The following is a 23,197-nucleotide window of genomic DNA, read 5'->3' on the forward strand; positions in this document are numbered from 1 at the left end:
TCCGTACATCACATATTATAATTTCACAGAAGAATAAATAACAGACTACAAACCACTTCACTCAAATACCAAATCTGTGACCAAAAAAGCTTAAGAAAATCCTCAAAGAACACAACACTGCAAAGCAACTTATACTCCAGTAAAAAGTTAAAAAAAAAAAAAAGAAAATCTCTAGTCATCCAAACTAATTCCTTGAATCTTGGCAAATAAATTACCTAACTTTAAATAAAAATAATTTGTACTGGACTTCATTAAATCTAACTTGTGCTACAGTGAATAAATGAGGGGGGGAAGAGAGGAAACACACTTGCATTTAAATTTTCTATTAGACTCAAACCAAATAATTTGGAAAAATAAATCAACCAAAGGTGGCTATAATGCATACTTTAAGCAAAACTAGATAAACATGAGAAGTGACCCAATGACCATGAATAAGAAAAGATGCATAAAAATATTAAACTTTTGAAAATTCCAAATAGACCTGACAATTAGATGACTCAGACTACTGAAAAACATTTAGTCCTGGTGATAAAAGATTTCTTTTTTTCAAAGGGTAGAGTTTTCAGTATGCTAAGTAATCAATAACGAAGCTCTTTAGTATCCTTTTTCTGTATGTTTCCTTTCAAAAGCATTTTCACCACTTCATTTATTTCCTTTTTTAGAATATGTGGAATATGGCTTCCACTTTGTTCTCTCTGAAATAATCCTTTTTTATACAACTTGAGTCTCACTAAAGCTGAGCTACAAATAGTTGGGGTGAGGGGAGAAGATAAATAACAGTTTTTAGTTGCTTTATCTTATGACCCGTGAGATAAAATCACTCCATGACCAAAATCACAAACTTTTGTGATTGTAACAACATTCAAAAAGAAAAAAAAACACACAAAGGCTGAAATCAAGAATTAACATAAAGTTTATAAAAAGACAAAATGTAAATTAAAACATCATATAAGTAGTGAATATAAAGACAGACTAAAGGAATTAAATATCTGTCAATCTTTTTTCCTTATAATTAAAAATTTCAAAGAATTATTATGTAGCCTAAAAAATCAGAAAAGCTGTGATTGTACACCATTTTGAATATATCCATAAAACAATATGCTAGATACCACTTTGGCAGTTTCTTACCCATTAATAATAATCACTCAGCAACCCAAAGATCAAGAGGTTAGTAAACTATATTCACATGACTGGATACTCTGATTCAATTGCTAAAAATAGCTGCCCCCCAAGCAGATGCAACTTGAAAACAAACCCTCCTTGGTCATTTCTTTCGTGAAATGAGAGTCAATTCGATTCTGCTCAAAGTTGATAAGCCTGCATAGGTACTGTTTCATGTCACCTTGATTTCTTTCCCCCACCTACTTCCCAACATTTGCCTCATTCACTAATCTTTTAACACTTCCACCGGAGGACAAGTGAGATAAAAGTCAAGGTGCAATTCAAACCAGTCAGCTTTACTCCTTATTAGCAACTCTGTAGAGACAGTGAATGTGAGGGAAAAAGAAAAGAGGAGAGGATAAAAAGTTAGCTGGCCATCTGTATGTCTTCTTTGGAGAAATGACTATTTAGTTCTTTGGCCCATTTTTTGATTGGGTCATCTATTTTTCTGGAGTTGAGCTGCGTAAGTTGCTTGTATATTTTTGAGATTAGTTGTTTGTCAGTTGCTTCATTTGCTATTATTTTCTCCCATTCAGAAGGCTGTCTTTTCACTTTGCTTATGTTTTCCTTTGTTGTGCAGAAGCTTTTAATTTTAATTAGATCCCATTTGTTTATTTTTGCTTTTATTTCCAGTATTCTGGGAGGTGGATCATAGAGGATCCTGCTGGGATTTATGTTGGAGAGTGTTTTGCCTATATTCTCCTCTAGGAGTTTTATAGTTTCTGGTCTTACATTTAGATCTTTAATCCATTTTGAGTTTATTTTTGTGTGCGGTGTTAGAAAGTGATCTAGTTTCATTCTTTTACAAGCGGTTGACCAGTTTTCCCAGCACCACTTGTTAAAGAGATTGTCTTTACTCCATTGTATATTCTTGCCTCCTTTGTCAAAGATAAGGTGTCCATATGTGTGTGGATTTATCTCTGGGCTTTCTATTTTGTTCCATTGATCTATATGTCTGTCTTTGTGCCAGTACCATACTGTCTTGATGACTGTGGCTTTGTAGTAGAGCCTGAAGTCAGGCAAGTTGATTCCTCCAGTTCCATTCTTCTTTGTCAAGATTGCTTTGGCTATTCGAGGTTTTTTGTATTTCCATACAAATCTTGAAATTATTTGTTCTAGTTCTGTGAAAAATATGGCTGGTAGCTTAATAGGGATTGCGTTGAATTTGTAAATTGCTTTGGGTAGTATACTCATTTTCACTATATTGATTCTTCTGATCCATGAACATGGTATATTTCTCCATCTATTAGTGTCCTCTTTGATTTCTTTCACCAGTGTTTTATAGTTTTCTATGTATAGGTCTTTAGTTTCTTTAGGTAGATATATTCCTAAGTATTTTATTCTTTTCGTTGCAATGGTGAATGGAATTGTTTCCTTAATTTCTCCAAAGAAGACATACAGATGGCTAACAAACACATGAAAAGATGCTCAACATCACTCATTATTAGAGAAATGCAAATCAAAACCACAATGAGGTACCACTTCACACCAGTCAGAATGTCTGCAATCCAAAAATCTGCAAGCAATAAATGCTGGAGAGGGTGTGGAGAAAAGGGAACCCTCCTACACTGTTGGCGGGAATGCAAACTAGTACAGCCACTTTGGAGAACAGTGTGGAGATTCCTTAAAAAATTGCAAATAGAACTGCCTTATGACCCAGCAATCCCACTGCTGGGCATACACACCGAGGAAACCAGAATTGAAAGAGACACATGTACCCCAATGTTCATCGCAGCACTGTTTATAATAGCCAGGACATGGAAACAACCTAGATGTCCATCAGCAGATGAATGGATAAGAAAGCTGTGGTACATATACACAATGGAGTATTACTCAGCTGTTAAAAAGAATACATTTGAATCAGTTCTGATGAGATGGATGAAACTGGAGCCTATATACAGAGTGAAGTAAGCCAGAAAGAAAAACACCAATACAGTATACTAACACATATATATGGAATTTAGAAAGATGGCAATGACAACCCTGTATGCAAGACAGCAAAAAAGACACAGATGTGTGTAACAGACTTTTGGACTCAGAGGGAGAGGGAGAGGGTGGGATGATTTGGGAGAATGGCATTGTAACATGTATACTATCATGTAAGAATCAAATCGCCAGTCTATGTCCGACACAGGATATAGCATGCTTGGGGCTGGTACACGGTGATGACCCAGAGAGATGTTATGGAGAGGGAGGTGGGAGGGGGGTTCATGTTTGGGAACGCATGTACACCCGTGGTGGATTCATGTCAATGTATGGCAAAACCAATAAAAAAAAAGAAAAAGAAAAAAAAAAAAAGTTAGCTGGACTCAGAAGCTGAAACTAAGGACTAAAAGGCAGCTCTGAAATCAGAGGTTGCCTTAAATCATAGGGCCTCCCCGGTGACTCAGATGGTAAATAATCCACCTGCAATGTGGGAGACCTGTGTTCGATCCCAGCATCAGGAAGATTTCCTGGAGAAGGGACGGCTACCCACTTCAGTATTCTTGCCTGGAGGATCCCATGGACAGAAAGACTGGCGGGCTACAGTCCATAGGGTCACAAAGAGCTGGACACGACTAAGGGAATACACAACAAATCATGCCCTTACTCTGGAAAATGTGGATGTGACTGTAAAACTAACACTTGTATCACGCGCATGTTATGTCTTAAATACTTTAAAAGAATATTGGAACGCCTTAGCCCTCACTGTTATTACAGGAGGCATTCTGAGCCGTCCTGCACAGACCCTGTGGGAGTTAAAGACACATGTCACTTGCTGGCTTGGATCTTTGGATATCAGCTATACAGCTGCTTATGATGGAGGTACTGGATTTGTTTCTATCTTAGTTTCTTCCCTCCCTTTGACAATCACTTCATACCTCCAAACCAATAAAATCTTGGTAGTTTCAATCCTATTCTCCACACCAATGACCACATGGTTACCAATCAGCAACTGGGGTGTCCAATGAGCTCACAGCCTTGTTTTGTAAGGATCACTGTTTAAAATCCCAATTTGAGACAGGTGGCAATACTGAGACAGGTGGCAACCAGAGGACAACACTGAGCTGGAACGGGGTGGTTTGGATGGAAAGTGAGGGCTTCCACTGATCAGAGTCCCAGTGTAGCTTGGTCCACTCAGTCAAGCCCCAACCGTGGTCAATTTGCCACCCCTGCCACAGGATAAGACACCTGCCTCTGGAGAAAGTCAGAAAACTGGGGCAAGGATGGTGCAGAAGCACAGACCTAGCGCAACCTTGACCTGCGCCTTTGATCTCAACACACTGAACATCAGATGGATCTGCTCCTCTCGCAAAAGACCTGCTTTCACTTTAGCTCCTCTTCCATTTGTCTCAGGGTTATGTAACCTCACAGGAGGTCACACAAGCCTCCCAAAAAAGAAATGTAAGCTGTCTGTTTCAAAGTAGAAAAAAAACCACGCATAACAAAGACAAACACAAACTGAAACTGTGCCTGCTCTCCCTGACACCAAAGCTTTACCCTCCCCGTTAATCTAAAAAAATTATAATCTTAAGGGTAGAAGGAAGCTAAAAACACAAAGGATGGGAAACCATGGCCTGCCCTAGGGACAAAGGCAAGAAGAAAAATGTAACGAACATCTTACCATCTTCCAGTTCAAGACAGAGATTATATACGGCCACGGGTCTCTTAGTCCTCTGGCCCTGCCTCTTCGATTGTCTTGGCGGAGCATTTGGGGGTGCTGACAGGGGGCCTGGCTCAGGCAATGTGGCATCAGGCGGGGTCCTAAAAATCTGCCATCAAAACACAAAGGACATTAATTGTTTTCCATGAACAGAAACTTGGGTTTTGCAACAGTATACCAATCCCAAACAACATTTGATTTGGAGTCCATCCAAAATGGGCTGCTGGAGCCAAATATCCGTGCCTTTAAATTTTGGGCATAAGTCATAAATCTTGTATTTATTTTTTAACAGAAGATTTCAAAATAAAATTTCTCATTAACAGTAAGTAAAAGCAACATCAAATCGTTATATTTCAAAATAGAGTCATGCCCAAACTAAACAAGTCTAATTATCTCCACCAGATGTAGACAATACCACAGCTCTTCATCCACAAAGGAAGTAACCAGGATAAAACACTAAAAACAAATATCCCATTCAATTTCACACAGGGTTATATTTATGCCAAAATGCTAGTTTCAATTTTTTTTCAAACTACATAAACAGAAACATACAACTGCAAATATTTTTTACACATTTAAAAATAGCGTGTGCTTGTGAAATTACCTTTCGGAGTCCACATACATTTTTCATAAAATGCTCTGTATGTTTAATCAATTTGTTTAATATCCTCCAACCTCCCTTAAATATTTCCCCTCTATTTTTGAAACCTAGAATATCAGCACCTTCATTATCTAGTGTCACTCATCTGTCAGCAACAACAACATTAATTAAAATGTGCTGATTCTTTTCTTAGCAAATTTTTCTCTTTGAGAATCGCAAGCTGCACAATGCATGCATCCTAAGTCGTTTGTCTGACTCTTTGTGACCCTATGGACTATATGTAGCCGCCAGGCTCCTCTGTCCCTGGGATTCTCCAGACTACTGGAGTGGGTTGCCCTGCCCTCCTCCAGGGATCTTCCCTACCCAGGGATCAAACCCATGTCTCTTAGTCTCCTACACTGGCAAGAGGGTTCTTTACCATGAGTGCCACCTGGGAAGCTCCAAACTGTGCCATAAAGGGAAGCATATCATAGAGGTGATTTACAATATAATTTCCATTGCTGCCAAGACCTGAGTTCAGAAGCTTCCCATCCCCAACACTGGAGTCCTTTCAGCCTTCAATGAAGTCCTAATATAAAATATTTAGACATCACCCTAACCGACACTGTATCTCCAGAGCACTGACGTTCTAAATGTAGATACTTGGAGAAAGTCAGCTAGCTTTAAATAAACCATAAATATAAAACTCACAATAAAAGGCATTGAGTGAAAGCCCTCTTGTTGCACGGGCATTATTATTTATGCATCTGAATAAAAACAGATGTACAACCTATATAGACAAGTGAGGGTACCACATATACGTATCACATTTACTGGCTAACCAACATGTCAGAATTATATTCACAATCTACAAGGTCTCATCTAAAAGCTATCATATACCAACAGAAATAAACAATTTCAACAGAGCTTTTGCTTTATAGTACCATACTGCCCCCTCATGTGTAAACGGAATAAAAAATGGTTTAAATTACTATGGACAAATATTTGCTTGTGAAAATTTAATTTTGTGCTCCAACTGGTAACCTGCTAATACCATATTTCCACAGACTTTGTGCTCCAATAGGGTGCTCTGGCAAATAGCAACTACTTATCTGCCTTAAAAAAATCCCCTTCTGTGTACACTATTGTGCACAGCTGGCTTTACCACCATGTGTCATCATTGCAATTGAGGAAGGCTGCAGAGTGATGGGAACAGGAGAGAATTTAGGCGGTGAAGAGGATGACCGTGGTAAAAGAGGGAAGAAAAGACGGGGAAACTTGATCCCATGAAAAGAAACTAGCACCTGCGTGCGACCAAAGTCGGGAAGAGCCTGTGGTCTTATGTTCAATCTTTGCAAACATGGCACCTGCCTCTGGGACGTTACTGGAACAGGAAATCAAACAACACAGAGCAGGTATCCCCAAAGCATAAACAGTGGAAAGGGTATATATGAAGAAACAGTGCTGGAGAGCTGATAACCTTCTAAGCAGACCTTCCTAGAAGGTCGCACTGATTGGAATGATGTGAATGCTGACCCCTGTTTCGCATCCCCTTCCTCCCCCACCACACAGGGTGAGGGGTGGGGAGTGCGGTGTGAGAGCAGTCCCAGCCTGCAGAGCCAGACGACCAAGCAAATCGAGGCCCAGGCGTGTGACTCCTAGATTCCTGGGGGGCTGATCCGAGACATCCCTGGGCTGGGCATCCAGATGATACGAAACAATTCAGTTTACATCAGAGCATCTAGGAGAATATTCAGTTAGCTCAGTCGCTCAGTCCTTTCCTGCAGCAAGCCAGGCTTCCCTGTCCATCACCAGCTCCCGGAGCTTGCTCAAACTCATGTCTATAGAGTCGGCAATACCATCCAACCATCTCATCCTCTGTCGTCCCCTTCTCCTCTCACCTTCAATCTTTCCCAGCATCGGGGTATTTTCTAACGAGTCAGTTCTTGGCATCAGGTGGCCAAAGTACTGGAGCTTCAGCATCAGTACTTCCAAGGGGAATACTACTCAGTCATAAAAAAGAAGAAAGCCCTGCTACAAGCAACAGTGTGGATGAGGGCACTGTGCTCAGTGAAATAAGTCAGACAGATAAAGACACACATGATCTCACTTACACTGGAATCTTAAAAAGAAAGAAATCTCAGAAAAAAACAAATTCATAGGAACAAAGAACAGATTGGTGGCTGCCAGAGGCAGCTCTGGGAATGGGTGAAGGTAGTCAAGATGTACAAACTTCTTTGAGTTATAAAATAAATAGGTTCTGGTGGTGGAAAGTCCAGCATAGTGACCATAGTTACCAGTACTATATCATATACTTGCAAGTCACTAAGAGAGTTCCCATCACAGGAAAAAAAATTGTGCAACTATGTGACGTGATGTTGGATGGTAACTACACTTACTGGGGTAATTTTTCACAATATATACTCTTATCAAATTAGCTGTACACCGTCAACTAAAACAACATTATATGTCAATTATAAAACTGAAGGAGGGAGTATATCTAAGAATGGGGATTGGGCTTTTAGGGGGGTGGGGGTGGTTCTGTTTTTCTGTGATTTGCATTTTAAAGCTCCCCAGGTGATTCTTTTGTGTAGTCAAGGCTGAGAAACAATTATTTAGATAGTCATTCCACAGTCATTCCACTTTTCTTGGATGGACTAAATCTATATTGAAACACCAGAAAAGTTGTTTCAGAAAAACTAGCCCTGGACATATGCAATCAATTCCTTGGATCTTCCCAATTCCTAATTAGGCATGAAATGTTTCAAAGATTCTAATGACCCACCATTCTCTCAATAAACTCTACGTGAATTAGCTTTCGAAGAGCTAACCTATTAGCAGATTGGTGGTGGTGGTGGTTTGCTCAAAATTCTCCAAGCAAGGATTCAATGAACAGTACCTGAACTGTGAACTTCCAGACATTCAAGTTGGATTTAGAAAAGGCAGAGGAACCAGAGATCAAATTGCCAACATCACTGGATCATAGAAAAAGCAAGAAAAGTTCCAGAAAAACATCTACTTTGGCTTTAATGTCTATGCCAAAGCCTTTGACTGTGTGGATCACAACAAACTGAGGAAAATTCTTAAAGAGATGGGAATACCAGACCACCTGACCTGTCTCTTGAGAAATCTGTATGCAGGTCAAGAAGCAATAGTTAGAACCAGACATGGAACAATGGACTGGTTCAATATTGGTAAAGAAGTATGTCAAGGCTGTATACTGTCACCCTGCTTATTTAACTTAATGCAGAGTACATCATGGGAAATGCCAGACTGGGTGAAGCACAAGCTGGAATCAAGAATGCCAGGAGAAATAGCAATAACCTCAGATATGCAGATGACACCACCCTTATGGCTGAAAATGAAGAGGAACTGCAGAGCCTCTTCATGAAAGTGAAAGAGGAGAGTGAAAAAGCTGGCTTCAAACCTAACATAAGATCATGGCATCCAGGCCCATCATTTCATGGCAAATAGATGGGGAAACAATGGAAACAGTGACAGACTTTATTTTTTTGGGCTTCGAAATCACTGCAGATGGTGACTGCAGCCATGAAATTAAAAGACGCTTACTCCTTGGAAGGAAAGTTATGACAAACCTAGACAGCATATTAAAAAGCAGACACATTACTTTGCCAACAAACGTCCATCTAGTCAAAGCTATGGTTTTTTCAGTGGTCATGTACAGATGTGAGAGGTGGACTATAAAGAAATCTGAGTGCTGAAGAATTGATGCTTTTGAACTGTGGTGTTGGAGAAGACTCTTCAGAGTCTCTTGGACTTCAAGGAGATCCAACCAGGCAGTCCTAAAGGAGATCAGTCCTGAATATTCATTGGAAGGACTGATGCGGAAGCTGAAACTCCAATACTTTGGCCACCTGATGCAAATAACTGACTCCTTGGAAAAGACCCTGATGCTGGGAAAGATTGAAGGCAGAAGGAGAAAGGGACGACAGAGGATAAGATGGTTGGATGGCATCACTGACTCAATGGACATGAGTTTGATCAAGCTCCGGGAGCTGGTGACGGACAGGAAAGTCTGGCATTTTGCAGTCCATGGGGTGGCAAAGAGTTGGACAAGACTGAGCGACTGAACTGAACTGGTGGTGGTTTAGTCACTAAGTTGTGCGCAACTCTTTGCAACCCCATGGACTATAGCACACCAGGTCATTTCCTTCTCCAAGGGATCTTCCAGAGTCAGGGATCAAACCTATGTCTCTTGCTGGGCAGGCAGACTCATTACAATTGAGCCACCTGGGAAGCCCATTATCAGATTGCGGGGTTCCAAAACACAGATGATAACCTGAGAAGGTACTATCCTGGTTTTTAAGTCTTCCCAGTTACTGAGGTTTAGACATATTATTAAAAGAGTGTTTCCTCATCTTTTCATTTACATAGTAAGAGCCATAATATGTACATCTCAAGTTATTACAGGGATTTAATGAGATATTTATAAAGCATTTGGTACAGTACTTGGCACCATTAAGTAACAGAAATAAATAGTAACTACTGTTTTATAATGGGATCACATCCAGTAAATAATGATAATAAAAATGAAGGCAGATCCTTATTGCCCTACTCAACTGCCATTTTAAGAGGTTGTTAATTCTTTGAGGTATTGAAAATCCCTTAAATTCAGTTTAGTTAGTTGAAAGTGTTTGTAGAAAAGCTCATCAAGCAACGGACTAAAAGGAAGCAATGAACAGCACCTCCTCAAAACTGCCAAGTCACTTAGAATCACACAATGGTTTCAAATATTTACTTTTGTATTTTCGCACTGAAATTTAAAATTTAAATTACTTCCTCTATCATTCAATACATTTCACATTTAATAAACACCTACTAGGTGGTAGGCTCTCTCTGTAACAGTTTAACATTCTCAAGGAACTCAAGGACCTTTGAGAGAAGTATTACTCCTCATGGTTTTTTAAAATGATAAAAGCTCAAAGATTAAATAGTCTAGTCGGCCCAGAGGGCAGAGTTGGTATAGTAACTCTCAACTCTGATTTCAAAGCTCCTGTTGCCCATTTAAAAAACAAACAAATTTAATTCTTAAGGAAAAAACCACCAATTATATTGTCCTATATCTATTCAGGAAAGTACATCTGGAGATTATCTACACAGAGTTACCACCATTGTGTTCTGTTCTCCTAGACATTTCAAGAATACATTACCTTTCATGTGTATTTAACCTTGTTTGCCAATGCACCGACCACAGTTCCCAATTCTTTTTTTTTTTTTTTCAGGCTGCAAATCTATGCTCTCATGGTTCTCTCTGAAACTTCAGAAATTATTTTAAAAGATACTTTCTCTTTTTTTTAGTTTTAAAAGATATTCTTTTTAAATTCAAAAGAGGAAGAAAGAGTAAATTATTTCCTTTAAAGTGTTGTCTTCTTTCCTGGCAATCTGATTCTAACAGTTAAAATTTAGCTTATCTTGTTCTATATAGTCAAGACGTTTGTCTGCTTTAACACTGATTTTCCAATTCCAGAACCACTGCACGGATGCAAATTCCTCTACCTCCCAAGTCTCATTCCAAAATCATGCGACTCTCCCAACTTCGCCACATCATGACATCTTTGCTCTAGGGCAAAAGATGAACTCAAATCAAGCCTACTCAAAATCTGTTTTTTCCATGGTAGAAAATTTCTCCATAGTACCTATGTATTTACAACAGAAGAAAAACTCAAACCACACAATCCAATGACAAAAAAAAAAAACAAACACACACACACACAAAAATCCACACGTAGGCCTATCAGGTAAAGAAGCGCTTACTCGAAGAGTGCTAGCACAAACAGAAGTCTGGCACGACTGCTCAGAGTCACAGATTCCTCAGACTTAACAAACTGGATGTTTATACCCAAGGGATGCAGCCATACACGTAAATACCTCCCTGGGTCGTTCACGCTCTGCTACCAGGGGCCTGAGTGGAAACGACCAGGCGACCTCTGCCGGAAATACTTTGCAGAGAAGAGGAAACAAGAATGGGCTTCCACAAATGTCACTTTAGTATTCAACTCGAGCCTAGAGCATTTGGTTCAGCCGAAATCTCATGGACAGAAGAGCCTGAGAAGCTACAGTCCATGGGGTCACTCAGAGTCGGACATGACTTGGCAACTAAATACCACCATCATGGGTAAAGGAAGTTAAGGGGAATGAGGTCATTCTTTTTAAGAAAGCTCTTTCTCTAGAAGAGGTCAGTGGTCTTTCTTGTGACAGGGAGATTACTAATATGTTTGTATATTCCTGGCACCTTGAATAGTAACAGCTGCAACTACTGGGTACTTGCAGTGTGACTGACATTGTGGCCGATGCTTAACTCACAAAGATCTGAGCCCAGATTTCCTGATGCCAGCATGCCGGTCTTCATCACCATGCCCGTCCACCTCCAACACAACCCAGTTATATCAGGCCCCATTCATCTTATGTCCTTTCTGGTGATGCCATATCTCATATAACTACATCTATCTGTAAACAGGTTCAAGAAGATGACATTGGAAATCAGCGCACTTTCTCCTTAGTAAGCCTTTAATATAGAAAGGCGGGACAAATAAGATATCCAATCTCTTTTTTTTTAATACAAAACTACATTGGTATATACCTGAAACTAACACAACATTGCAAATCAACTATACTCCAATGAAAATTAAAAAAAAATAAAAAATACGACAGACTAGGGCAAATAAGTAACAAAAAGGAAGCAGACTCACAGGGAAGAAACCAGTGGTTCCCAGTGGGGAGAGGGAATGGGGGGAGGGGCAACACGGGGGTAAAGGATTAAGAGGTACAAAATATTAGGTGTAAAATAAGTTACAAAGACATGCTGTACAACATAGGGAATACAGTCAGTATTTTGTAATAACTGTAAAGGGAGGTTCATCTTTGAAAACTGTATTGTTGTTTGGTCGGTGAGTTGTGTACGATTCTTTGCAACCCCATGAACTGCAGCACGCTTCCCTGCCTTCTACTATTTCTCTGAGTTTGCTCAAACTCATGTCCATCGATGCCATCCAATCATCTCATTCTTTGTCAACCCCTTCTCCTCTTGCCCTCAATCTTTCCCAGCAAAAAACAATCATGTAAAAAATAAAAAATTTTAAATAAAACACAAAACTACAAAATGGCCAAATACTACTTTCAGTTCAGAGTCTCTAGTGTCTCTAGACGAACACTTGTTACCTAGGGGCGGTGTGACTCTAACCCTGACCGATCCATCTACAACATACTTGCAGAGTTAAGCTGGGGGGTGAACAGTACACCGAGAGCTCTGAAAACATCCTACTGTCTGTTCTGGAATCAACATTACCCCAAGACTAAATGTGCGTTTTACAGAAAATTTAACTAGCACTCATAATAGCAACTGACAGTAAGACTAGACCCTCGCAACAGTCTAAGGCTTCGAGTTTTACTCTGGTTGGAGAATAAACTCAGAATCGGCGAGCTGCAAAGGCTCCTAGTTATCGCTTCCCTCACGCCTGCATCTCGGTGGAACAGACTGAGTCCCTGTGGCTAAAGATTCCCTCATATTCTATTCACACCACCAGCTAACAGCAGACTCATTCCCAGACGGAGGTCTCAGCGTTCACTGCCCGCTCTCAGCACGCTGGCACCGACCCTTTCTTTCCAACACACTATCCTTTATGCATGCACTTCCTCACTGGGGAGATTTTTGCTCAGTAGCTGAAATTCTTGAAAGTGCTTTCACATGCATTATTGGGCACAAGCCTCAACACACAGACCCAGGAGGCTGACATGGGAGCCCAGTGCAGGGGCTTGCTCCCACTTCTGCTGACTCCCACCAGCACGAGGCTGTTTCCGTTTTGTCACAGAGGAGCGGGAGGGGGGCGTCCAGGAAGAACGAGCAGGAGGAAGGATCGGGAGACACGACAAGCCCCGGGGCGTCCATCCCCTGGACCCCGGCTCTGACAGTGGTCCTGACTCACTGTGAATGTTTGAAGAGCAACAGTTTTGGTTTACAATCTCCCCTAAAAGAAAAGAAAGGCAAAAAGTGTACTGAGGGTGGGGGTGGGGGATCCTTGCATGCGCGTTGTTACTTCAGTCATGTCTGACTCTTTGTGACCCCATGGACTGTAGCCCACCAGGCTCCTGTGTCGGTGGGATTCTCCAGACAAGCACACTGGAGTGGGCTGCCATGCCCTCCTCCAGGGGATCTTCCCAACCCGGGGATTAAGGTGGGTTTTTTACCACTAGTGCCACCTGGGAAGCCCCACTACGGGGTGGGGAGGGATTTATCAAATTGGTAGAGCTGTTTTTCTTTCTAAGATTCCAACTGTGGGGACTTCCCTGGCGATCCAGTAGCATTTTTCCGACCTTTTCCCAAGTCCTAGGACAATGTATACTTTGATTTCTGCAGCTCTCTGTGTTCCAAATAGGAGAATACATAACTGACTCTGGATCTTGCCTTCAAGATTTCAGTAAATGACAACCTTTACCAACAAGCTTTATAAAATGGAACGTACCCCAAAACAACCCACCCAAACCATAGGCTTTTTTTTTTTTAATTTTAAAATCTTTAATTCTTACATGTGTTCCCAAACATGAACCCCCCTCCCACCTCCCTCCCCATATTTTTTCAGTGACACAAACTGCAGATGCAACATCAGTGCTTTGGTCTTCCCAGTGTTCCACAAAGACCAAAAGAGGCAAGAAGAATAAAAACTGATAACATGCTGGAACCAACTGGTATTAAAGAAATTCACATACGCTCACCAAATAACTTTCTCCCTGATCAGTTCATGAGGGGAACCTCTCCTGATTAAGCCAAAACTGCATCGTTCTTACATTCACAGTGCAAACACATATTCCCAGTTCTAACATGTTGTTTTCTAGTTTACAAACCTTTAAAAACACTCCAAGTGCATTTTTTTTAAATCAATCTGCACCTGCAAACATTTGGGAAACGCAAGCATACACTTTCTGAAGTCAGAAGAAAACACTTTCCCAAACACAGCTGTAACCTGACTTTCATAACCCAAATGTCTACAAATATTCTTAACTGAATAAAGAGCCAGTGGTTAGCTAGAATTTTTTTCTGATCACTATGTCCTTTGCTCACATGCAAACAGAAAGCTTATACTTCTCCTACAGAAGCCTAGAATAACACTGAAGAAACATACACCACGTCAACAATACAGCGTATTCCACACATGATATTCCTTTGTTTTCCTCTTCCTTCTCCTTCAATTTAGGTGTACAACTTCTCCTGAGGTTCTTTTACTTCTCTGTTACTCTAGCCTCTTTCCAGGACTCAAGCCTGCCTTAGAAATCACATGGTCCTAACAGCGGCACAAAAGATCAGGACACAGGAAGCCTAGCATCTGCAAAAAGAGATCTCTGCCAGCCAGGGCTAGCTCTGGCTATGACAACAGTAGGACTTGTCCTCAATGTTACCTGTGCAGCTTTAAACTGAATATAAGTAAATGCATTTAGAACTGACTCATCAAGGTTAATGACATTTTTTTCTTTGGGCATGTAAGTCAGGACTCCTACTCATTTGGGTAGGCAGCAATGACCATTTCTCTGAAAAGAAAAATAAGCCCTGGACCTACTAATTCTACAAAAGGAAACGCGTGAATTTTCATCAGTGAAGAAAACATCTCCTGAAGACCTGCATATGATTACATTTAACAGAATCATCTGAAATCTTTTTCCAAATATGCACGCCTCCAGGCATGGCCCACATATTTAAGAGATAATGCAACCCACTTTTTTTTTCCATTTTAGCTATCAGAATAAAATGCCTAAAACGCCTAAAGCAAAACCATGTTCTGTATGCGATCAATGGTGGGATTTTATGAGAAGTTGCATAAGGGGAGAGGTGAGTTGTAATTTCAGCCTTTATATTTTATCACTGCTTCTAAAATTTATGGGACTAGGTTGTCAGTTTTTAATAGCAAGTTTCTTTCAAATTACAATTTATTCGTTACAGAAGTGATAACTAATACACATTATATTCCTTGCAGAAATTCTGATAAACACTCAAAAAAAAACTCTTTAAAGACGAAACCACCCCTCAGCCCACACACAAAACCATTTCTGTTAAAATGCTGATGACTATTCTTCAAAGCCTTTTCTTCCCATGCAACACCTGTCTCTTTAAAGAATCAACCCATCAGGACAACTGTATGTGGAGCCCAGGTTCCTAGAGTTTACCAGAACACAGTCCCTAGCTGTACTTGAGAGGTGACCTCTGCTGTATGCATTTGTTAGAAACAAGCTTTGGGCAAGATTCGATTTCTCAACACATTAGGGCCCAGCTAGATTTTAACCTCCCAAGTGAAACGTGTTTCTAACTAAGGGTTTAGAAACCAGGCGTACATATTTTAAGAACATTCCAAACAACCCAATGTTTTAGACCTTCATCTTTGCCAACTCAAGGCTACATGAAGGGCATACATACTGGAGACCAAAAGTAGCCTTTCCTTCAGTGCGGATGCAGAATTCATCTTCTTAAACATTAACTGTGATGAAAGCATCCACTCTACCTAGTTCCCGTTTCTTACAGGGAACATCTCAGAAGGTTAATGCTTAGATGCTTGGATTCCAGCTCAGTTTGGAACTTGTGCATCCTCCATCTTTATTTAGTAGCTGTGCTTGAAGTGAAAAAGGGAAGATTTCCCTCCACTGAGCTCACTTCACCTAGGACCAGCTTTGACATAAATGTTTCCAATAATGACAAAGGGTGCAAGGATGCGTTAAGTATATTCCTTTAACTGGAAGGAGAGAGAACGGTCAGGATAAAACAGCCAGTGAACCACACACTGAAGAGAGCAGAGCCCTTTCCTGTTGTGCTGTCGATATTCTAATTATCAAGTATCACTTAACATCAGTATGAAATGTTTTTGTTTACTTGTTCAGTCTCTCAGTCATGTCCAACTCTTTGACACCCCACAGACTACAGCACGCCAGGATTCCCTGTCCTTCACCATCAACTCCCAGAGTTTGCTCAAACTCGCGTCCATGGAGTCAGTGATGCCTTCCAACCATCTCATCCTCTGTCGTCCCCTTCTTCTCCTGCCTTCCATCTTTCCCACCATCAGGGTCTTTTCCAATGAGTCAGCTCTTTGCATCAGGTGGCCAAAGTACTGGAGCTTCGCATCAGGTAGCCAAAGTATTAGAGCTTCAGTTTCAGCATCAATCCTTCCAATGAATACTCAGGGTTGATTTCCTTTAGGATGTCCTTGCTATCCAAGCACCACAGTTTGAAAGCATCAATCCTTTGATGCTCAGCCCTTTTTATTGTCCAACTTTCACATCCATACATGACTACTGGAAAAACCATAGCTTTGACTATACAGATCTTTGTCAGCAAAGCAATGTCTCTGATTTTTAATACGCTGTCTAGGTTTGTCATAGCTTTTCTTCCAAGGAGCAAGCGTCTTTTCATTTCATGGCTGGAGTCATTGTCTGCAGTGATTTTGGAACCCAAGAAAATAAAGTCTGTCACCGTTTCCACTGTTTCGCCATCTATTTGCTACCATATGTTTAGAACCTGTCAAATTGGGTCACGCATGATTATCCTTATCACAAAAGATTCCAACAATTTATCATTATGTATATGCTTATTTACTGAGAGATGAGCACCTTATGTTTAAGATTTTTATGTAACATAAATCTTAACATCAATGAATATTAACTTAAAAGGGTAAAAACCTGCTGGAGGGAATGGATTCTTAACTATTCTGGAATATCTCCTAATGGATCAATTATCATCAATTACAAAGAGATCAATGCATTTACGATTGAGAAATCTGGCAGTCACCACCCATAGCAAGAGTTTTTGTTGTTGTTGTTGTTTATTTATTTTAAATTGGAGGATAACTGCTTCACAATATTGGGCTGGTTTCTGCCATATATCAACATGAATCAGTCACAGGTGTACATATGGCATCCCACTCTTAAAACATGGCTACAAATCCCTCGACATTCTTCCCAACAAGAAGCAGTGTCCCTGTCCCCTCCCCTTGAGGCTGGGCAGGCTGCCCACTGAGTCGGTCAACAGCACATGCTCGGTGATGCTCTGTGGTCTCTGATGCTAAATCACAAAAGGCCCTTTGGTCTCTGCCCTGTTGGCTGAAATCCTCGCTCAGAGCCCTGAGACTGCCACACTCTATAAGGAAGCTCAAAATACAGGAAGAAGCTCGTGTGCACGTCCTCTGCTCAACAGACCCAGAGGAGCCCACTCTCTGGTCACCCCAGCCCAGGCATTAGAGGTGAGTTACTACAGAAACCTCCAGGTGATTCCAGTCCCCAGCCATTCAAGACTTTCCAGCAGAAGGATTCTGAACAATCAACATTATTTGTCTATTGCCCCAAAATATATAACCAGAATCTAACTGTGAAGAAAAAGTAAAAACAGATCATTCTGAAAAATAACTGGCCCGCATACTTTGAAAAGTACCAGTATCAGGCTTCCCTGATGGTCCAGTGGTTAAAAATCCACCTGCCAATTCTGGGGACATGGTTTCGATCCCTGCTCCAGGATAATCCCACATGCCACGTGGCAGCTAAGCTTGGGTGCCACTCCTGAAGCCTGTGCGCCTAGAGTCCGTGCTCCACCACAAGGGAAGCCTGCGCATCACAGCTAGAGAGGTGCCCCCACTCGGTGCAACTAGAGAAAGCCTGCCAGCAGTGAAGACCCAGCACAGCCAAAAATAAATAAATCTTAAAAACAAAAACGTACCAGCATCATGAAAAACAAAGACGGAGAAACCAGTTCCAAATGAAAGGAGATGAAAGAGACATGACAATTGTTAAATACACTGCACGACACTGGATTGGATCCTGCACTGAGGGCAATTTTTCTGTAAATTATCATCTGACGACTGGTGAAGCATGAATATGGATAACCCATACATTAGTGCTTCTCAAACACTGATGCATGTTCACTCACTTGGAGGTCTTGTGAAAACACAGATTCTAATTCGCAGGCTGGGGTGGGGGCCCGAATTCTAATTTCTAAGAAATTCCCAATTTGTATTGACATGCTGGACTATGGCCACACTTAGAATCACAATATATTCAATACAGTGTCCATGTGAAACTTCCTGAACTTGTCCTTGTTTTTGTAAGACAAATGTTGAAGAAATGAGGGTTCATGATGTAAGGGAACTTAGTCTCAAAGGGTTCCACAACAATAGCTATAATAATTACATTGTACAGGGTTTACAAACCTTTATTGTACTATTGCTGCAACCTTGCTAATGGGTCTGAAAATTTTCAAAAGACAGTTTTGGAACAGAAAGGGTATTATGTAAATAGGTAGATATCAACAACCCTATAAGGTTGCTATTTTGATTTCAATGGTATACCTGAGGAAACAGATGTTTGGAGAAATTAAATAATTTGTGTGTAATCATGCTACTAATAAAGGGCCCCAAGGCCATAAAGGTTAAATGATGACCTTGCTTATTTGACAAGTACTGTTAATAACTTGCCATTTGATTGTCACAACTTGCAAAGTAACTCCGACCTTGCAGAGTAACTCAGGCTTCTAAGCCTCAGTTTCCTGATTTGAAGGGTTGTACCAGACCAAGTGACTTCGAGCAACTCCAACACCACGCTATTAACACAAGTCAATGCCCCATTCAATCACTCTATCCTTCCACACTTCACGATGGCAGAACTTGATTCTCCCTCCACCTCCATGGCAGAATGAAAGGGCAAAAGCAAACATTACTGGAAAGCTTATCTATCCAAGCTAGACCAAATCACAGATCTCTATGAAGTTTTGAATTAGTTAACCAGAGTAGCCATGATTTCAAAAACTAGCAAAAGTGCAAGAGTTAAGCCCCATTTTTACTCTATGAAACAGTATTATCCCTTCTTCAGATGCCAGACTTAGTTTTCATGTGAGCAGATTTCAAAATATTTTGCATGAGGTTAAGGATGCTTCCAACGCTTTAGGGCCTGAAAGGAAAGCCCGCTCAAAGGGCCAAAGTGAAAGTGAAAGTCTCTCAGTCCTGACCAACTCTTTGCGACCCCATGGACTATATGGTCCATGGAATTCCCCAGGCCAGAATACTGGAGTAGGTAGCCTATCCCTTCTCCAGGGGATCTTTCCAACCCAGGAATCAAAGGGCCAAAGATATTTTCAAAAATTTAATCTTGACTCCACCTTTTTTTTGGCATGCTGCAGTCCATGGGGTCACGAGGAGTCTGACACGACTTAGTGACTGGATAACAACAACCTTAACTGTGCAACCAAGAGATGGTATATGCGAATGGGACCAGGGGCCCGAAACTGACAATTTTGAAAAAAGGAGATTCCAACTTTGGCTCTGGACTGATTTCTAAAGGAATGGCGAGCAGCTGGAAAAGCAGAAAGAATTTCCAGGACTGTGCAGGTTAACTAGGAAGCTGCCAATTAATTTCCTTCCGTCCAAGGCTTTCAGGCTTTTCAGATCAACATTTTGTACATCTACATTCTTTTTCTTCCCTATTTTTTGAACTCACTTTCTAAACCTATGTTTATTTCATATTGGAGTATAGTTGATTTGCAATCTCGTGTTAGTTTCAGGTATACAGCAAAGTGAATCAGTTACAAACATATATCCACTCATTTTTAGATTCTTTCCCCATGTAGATCATTATAGAGTATCGAGGAGAATTCCCTGTGCTAAACAGTAGGTCCTTGTTAGTTATCTATCTTATATATAGTAGTATGCATATGCCAATCCCAGCCTCCCAATTCATCCTCCCTTCAACTCCCCTTGTCAACCACAAGCCCACCCTCTTAAGTCTGTGAGTCTGTATCAAGGCCTTAGAAACTGTGGCTCATGATAGGGTATCCCTGCACAGAAAATGAAGAAATACGGACCAGTCAAAGGCACTTAAAATCTGTAATCTCAGCACCTCTTTATACTCTTAAAAATGATTAGGTTACAAAGAACTTTCCTTTGTGTGGATTCTCGCTAATGATATTCCCAGTGTTAGAAATAGGAATTAAAATTTAAAATTTTTCAAAGACATATTTGTTGATTAAACAATCATTACATACTGTCTTACAAAAAAATAACTATTTTCCAAAACAAAAATAATGCAGTGAAAAAAATGGCATTGTTTTCTATTTTGTGAGTCTATTTCTTGTCAGATTTAGATGAAGACAGCAGGATTCTCATCTCTCTTCTGCATTCAATCTGTTTTGACACCAGATGTCACATCACCCCTGGAAAACTCCACTCTACAGTTGTAAAGAATAAGTGAAAAAGGCAGTCACCTCACAGACCTCTGAAAGGGTCTCGGGGGACCCCAGTTCACACTTTGAGAATCTCTATCTTACATGCTGATATAATAAGTGTGCTTAACTAAATTAAAAATATCATCCCCACCAGACACTCTGTAGGAAAATTACATCGGTCCAGAGAGTTTCTCACCCTCAGAAACACAGATATTTTGGGTCTGATCATTCTCTTTTTTCTTCTTCTTGGTCACTCAGCATGTGGAATCTTAGTTCCCTAAACAGGGATCGAACCTGCTCCCCCAGCATTGAAAGCAGAGTCTTAACCAGTAGGCAAGCAGGGAAGTCCCGGATCACTTTTGTAGCAGCTATTCTGTGCCTGTTAGCAGCATCCCAGGCTCTATTCCACCCCAGATGCAACAATCAAAAATGTCTCCACACTTTGCTAAATGTCCCCTAAGGATTGAGAACCACCACTGTAAACCCAGAGAAACATTTCTAGTGGTTTGTCTCAGAGCACTAGTTCAATATTTGTTATCCATGGCTTCATCTTCATCAGCAGACAACACAAAATCGGGAGAGGTACTGAATAATTTTCTGAGCAAGAAATGTGCCCAAAACTTTCAGCAGTTTGGAAACAAACCAACAAGCAAGGCAGGATCTAAAGGGAAAAATTATTGAGCAGTACCTACATGTCTACAAAGCAGTCCCACAGTTAGAGTACAGAGACTAGCTACTTCAACAACCACCAGGTAAAAGCCAGCTCTGTGGACAATAAGGGCATGATGAGGCTACCACAGGGCATGGCTGGCAAGCTGATGACATCACAGATGCGTTACATGACACAGAATACACCTAGACAGGAGGGATGGTCATCCCAACTGTACTCCTTACTGACTGGACCAGGAGAGGGCATTACACGCTGTCGCATGGTAAGAGACAGTAAGCAACAGAAGTGTCCCTGGTGGGGTGCAAGGATTCCAGTCACCAATTCCAGCAAGTAGTGAAGGTTTCCCCCCACTAATAAGCAATTTCCTGACACTCACTGGGTATCCCACAATCTGACACAATTCTGACCCTATCTACCTGAAGACAGGATCAGCCCCCACAGGCTGAAATTTCAGTCCCACAAAACTAACCCCTACTTCAGGTGCCAATCACAAGTCCAGGTTGTTACCTGTGGTTCTGATTGTTCAGTTCAGTTGCTCAGGCATATCCGACTCTTTGCGACCCCATGGACTGCAGAATGCCAGGCTTCCCTGTCCATCACCAACACCCGGAGCTTGCTCAAACTCATGTCCATCGAGTCAGTGATGCCATCCAACCATCTCATCCTCTGTCGTCCCCTTCTCCTCCCGCCTTCAATCTTTCCCAGCATCAGGGTCTTTTCCAATGAGTCAGCTCTTCACATCAGGTGGTTAAAGTATTGGAGTTTCAGCTTCAGCATCAGTCCTTCCAATGAATATTCAGGACTGATTTCCTTTAGCATTGACTGGTTGGATCTCTTTGCAGTCCAAGGGACTCTCAAGAGTCTTCTCCAACACCACAGTTCAAAAGCATCAATTCTTTGGCACTCAGCTTTCTTTATAGTCCAACTCTCACATCCACACATGATGATTGGAAAAACCATAGCTTTGACTAGACGGACCTTTGTTGGCAAAGTAATGTCTCTGCTTTTTAATATGTTGTCTAGCTTTGTCATTGGTTTTCTTTAAAGGAGCAAGCATCTTTTAATTTCATGGCTGTAGTCACCATCTGCAGTGATTTTGGAACCCAAGAAAATAAAGTCTGTCACTGTTTCCATTGCTTCCCCATCTATTTGCCATGAAGTGATGGGATCAGATGCCATGATCTTAGTTTTCTGAATGTTGAATTTTAAGCCAATTTTTTCATTCTCCTCTTTCACTTTCATCAAGAGGCTCTTTAGCTGTTCTTCACTTTCTGCCATAGGGTGGTGTCATCTGCATATCTGAGGTTATTGCTGTTTCTCCCAGCAATCTTGATTCCAGCTTGTGATTCATCCAGCCCAGAATTTCACATGATATACTCTGCATTAAGTTAAACAAGTGGGGTGACAATATACAGCCTTGACGTACTCCTTTCCTGATTTGGAACCAGTCTGTTGTTCCATGTCCAGTTCTAACTGTTGCTTCCTGACCTGCATAAAGATTTCTCAGGAGGCAGGTCAGGTGGTCTGGTATTCCCATCTCTTTAAGAATTTTCCATGGTTTGTTGTGACCCACACAGTCAAAGACTTTAGTATAGTCAATGAAGCTGAAGTAGATGTTTTTCTGGAACTCTCTTGCTTTTTCTATGATCCAGCGGATGTTGGCAATTTGATGTCTGGTTCCTCTGCCTTTTCTAAATCCAGCTTGAACTTCTGCAACCAGAACATCTGGTTCTGATAGACTGGCTATAAACCAGAGGTTCCTAGATCCCCTCTCCTTGGGTTCAATTAATCTTCTAGAGTGGCTCTGAGAATTCAGGAAACCCACACACTCACTAGTTCAGCAATTTATCACAAAGGACGTTTAAGGGTATGAATCAACAGCCAAATGAAGAGATATATGCAGGAGGTTCTGAAGGGGCTTCCACCTTCTGGGAGTTGGGGATG

The 23,197-nt window shown here is 41.0% G+C and overlaps 1 protein-coding gene across 1 annotated transcript in view; it reads right to left on the reverse strand.

Annotated features, from left to right (window-relative positions):
• ARHGAP10 (Rho GTPase activating protein 10) overlaps positions 1-23,197 on the reverse strand; it is a 373,897-nt gene that overhangs the window by 52,847 nt on the left and 297,853 nt on the right. Inside the window, exon 19 of the mRNA XM_052654355.1 lies at positions 4,766-4,913. Coding sequence (XP_052510315.1) covers positions 4,766-4,913 — 148 coding nt within the window. The remainder of the gene's footprint in view (positions 1-4,765; positions 4,914-23,197) is intronic.

The sequence above is a fragment of the Budorcas taxicolor genome, chromosome 17 (assembly GCF_023091745.1).
Source record: "Budorcas taxicolor isolate Tak-1 chromosome 17, Takin1.1, whole genome shotgun sequence".
In the NCBI taxonomy this organism is placed as follows: Eukaryota; Metazoa; Chordata; class Mammalia; order Artiodactyla; family Bovidae; genus Budorcas; species Budorcas taxicolor.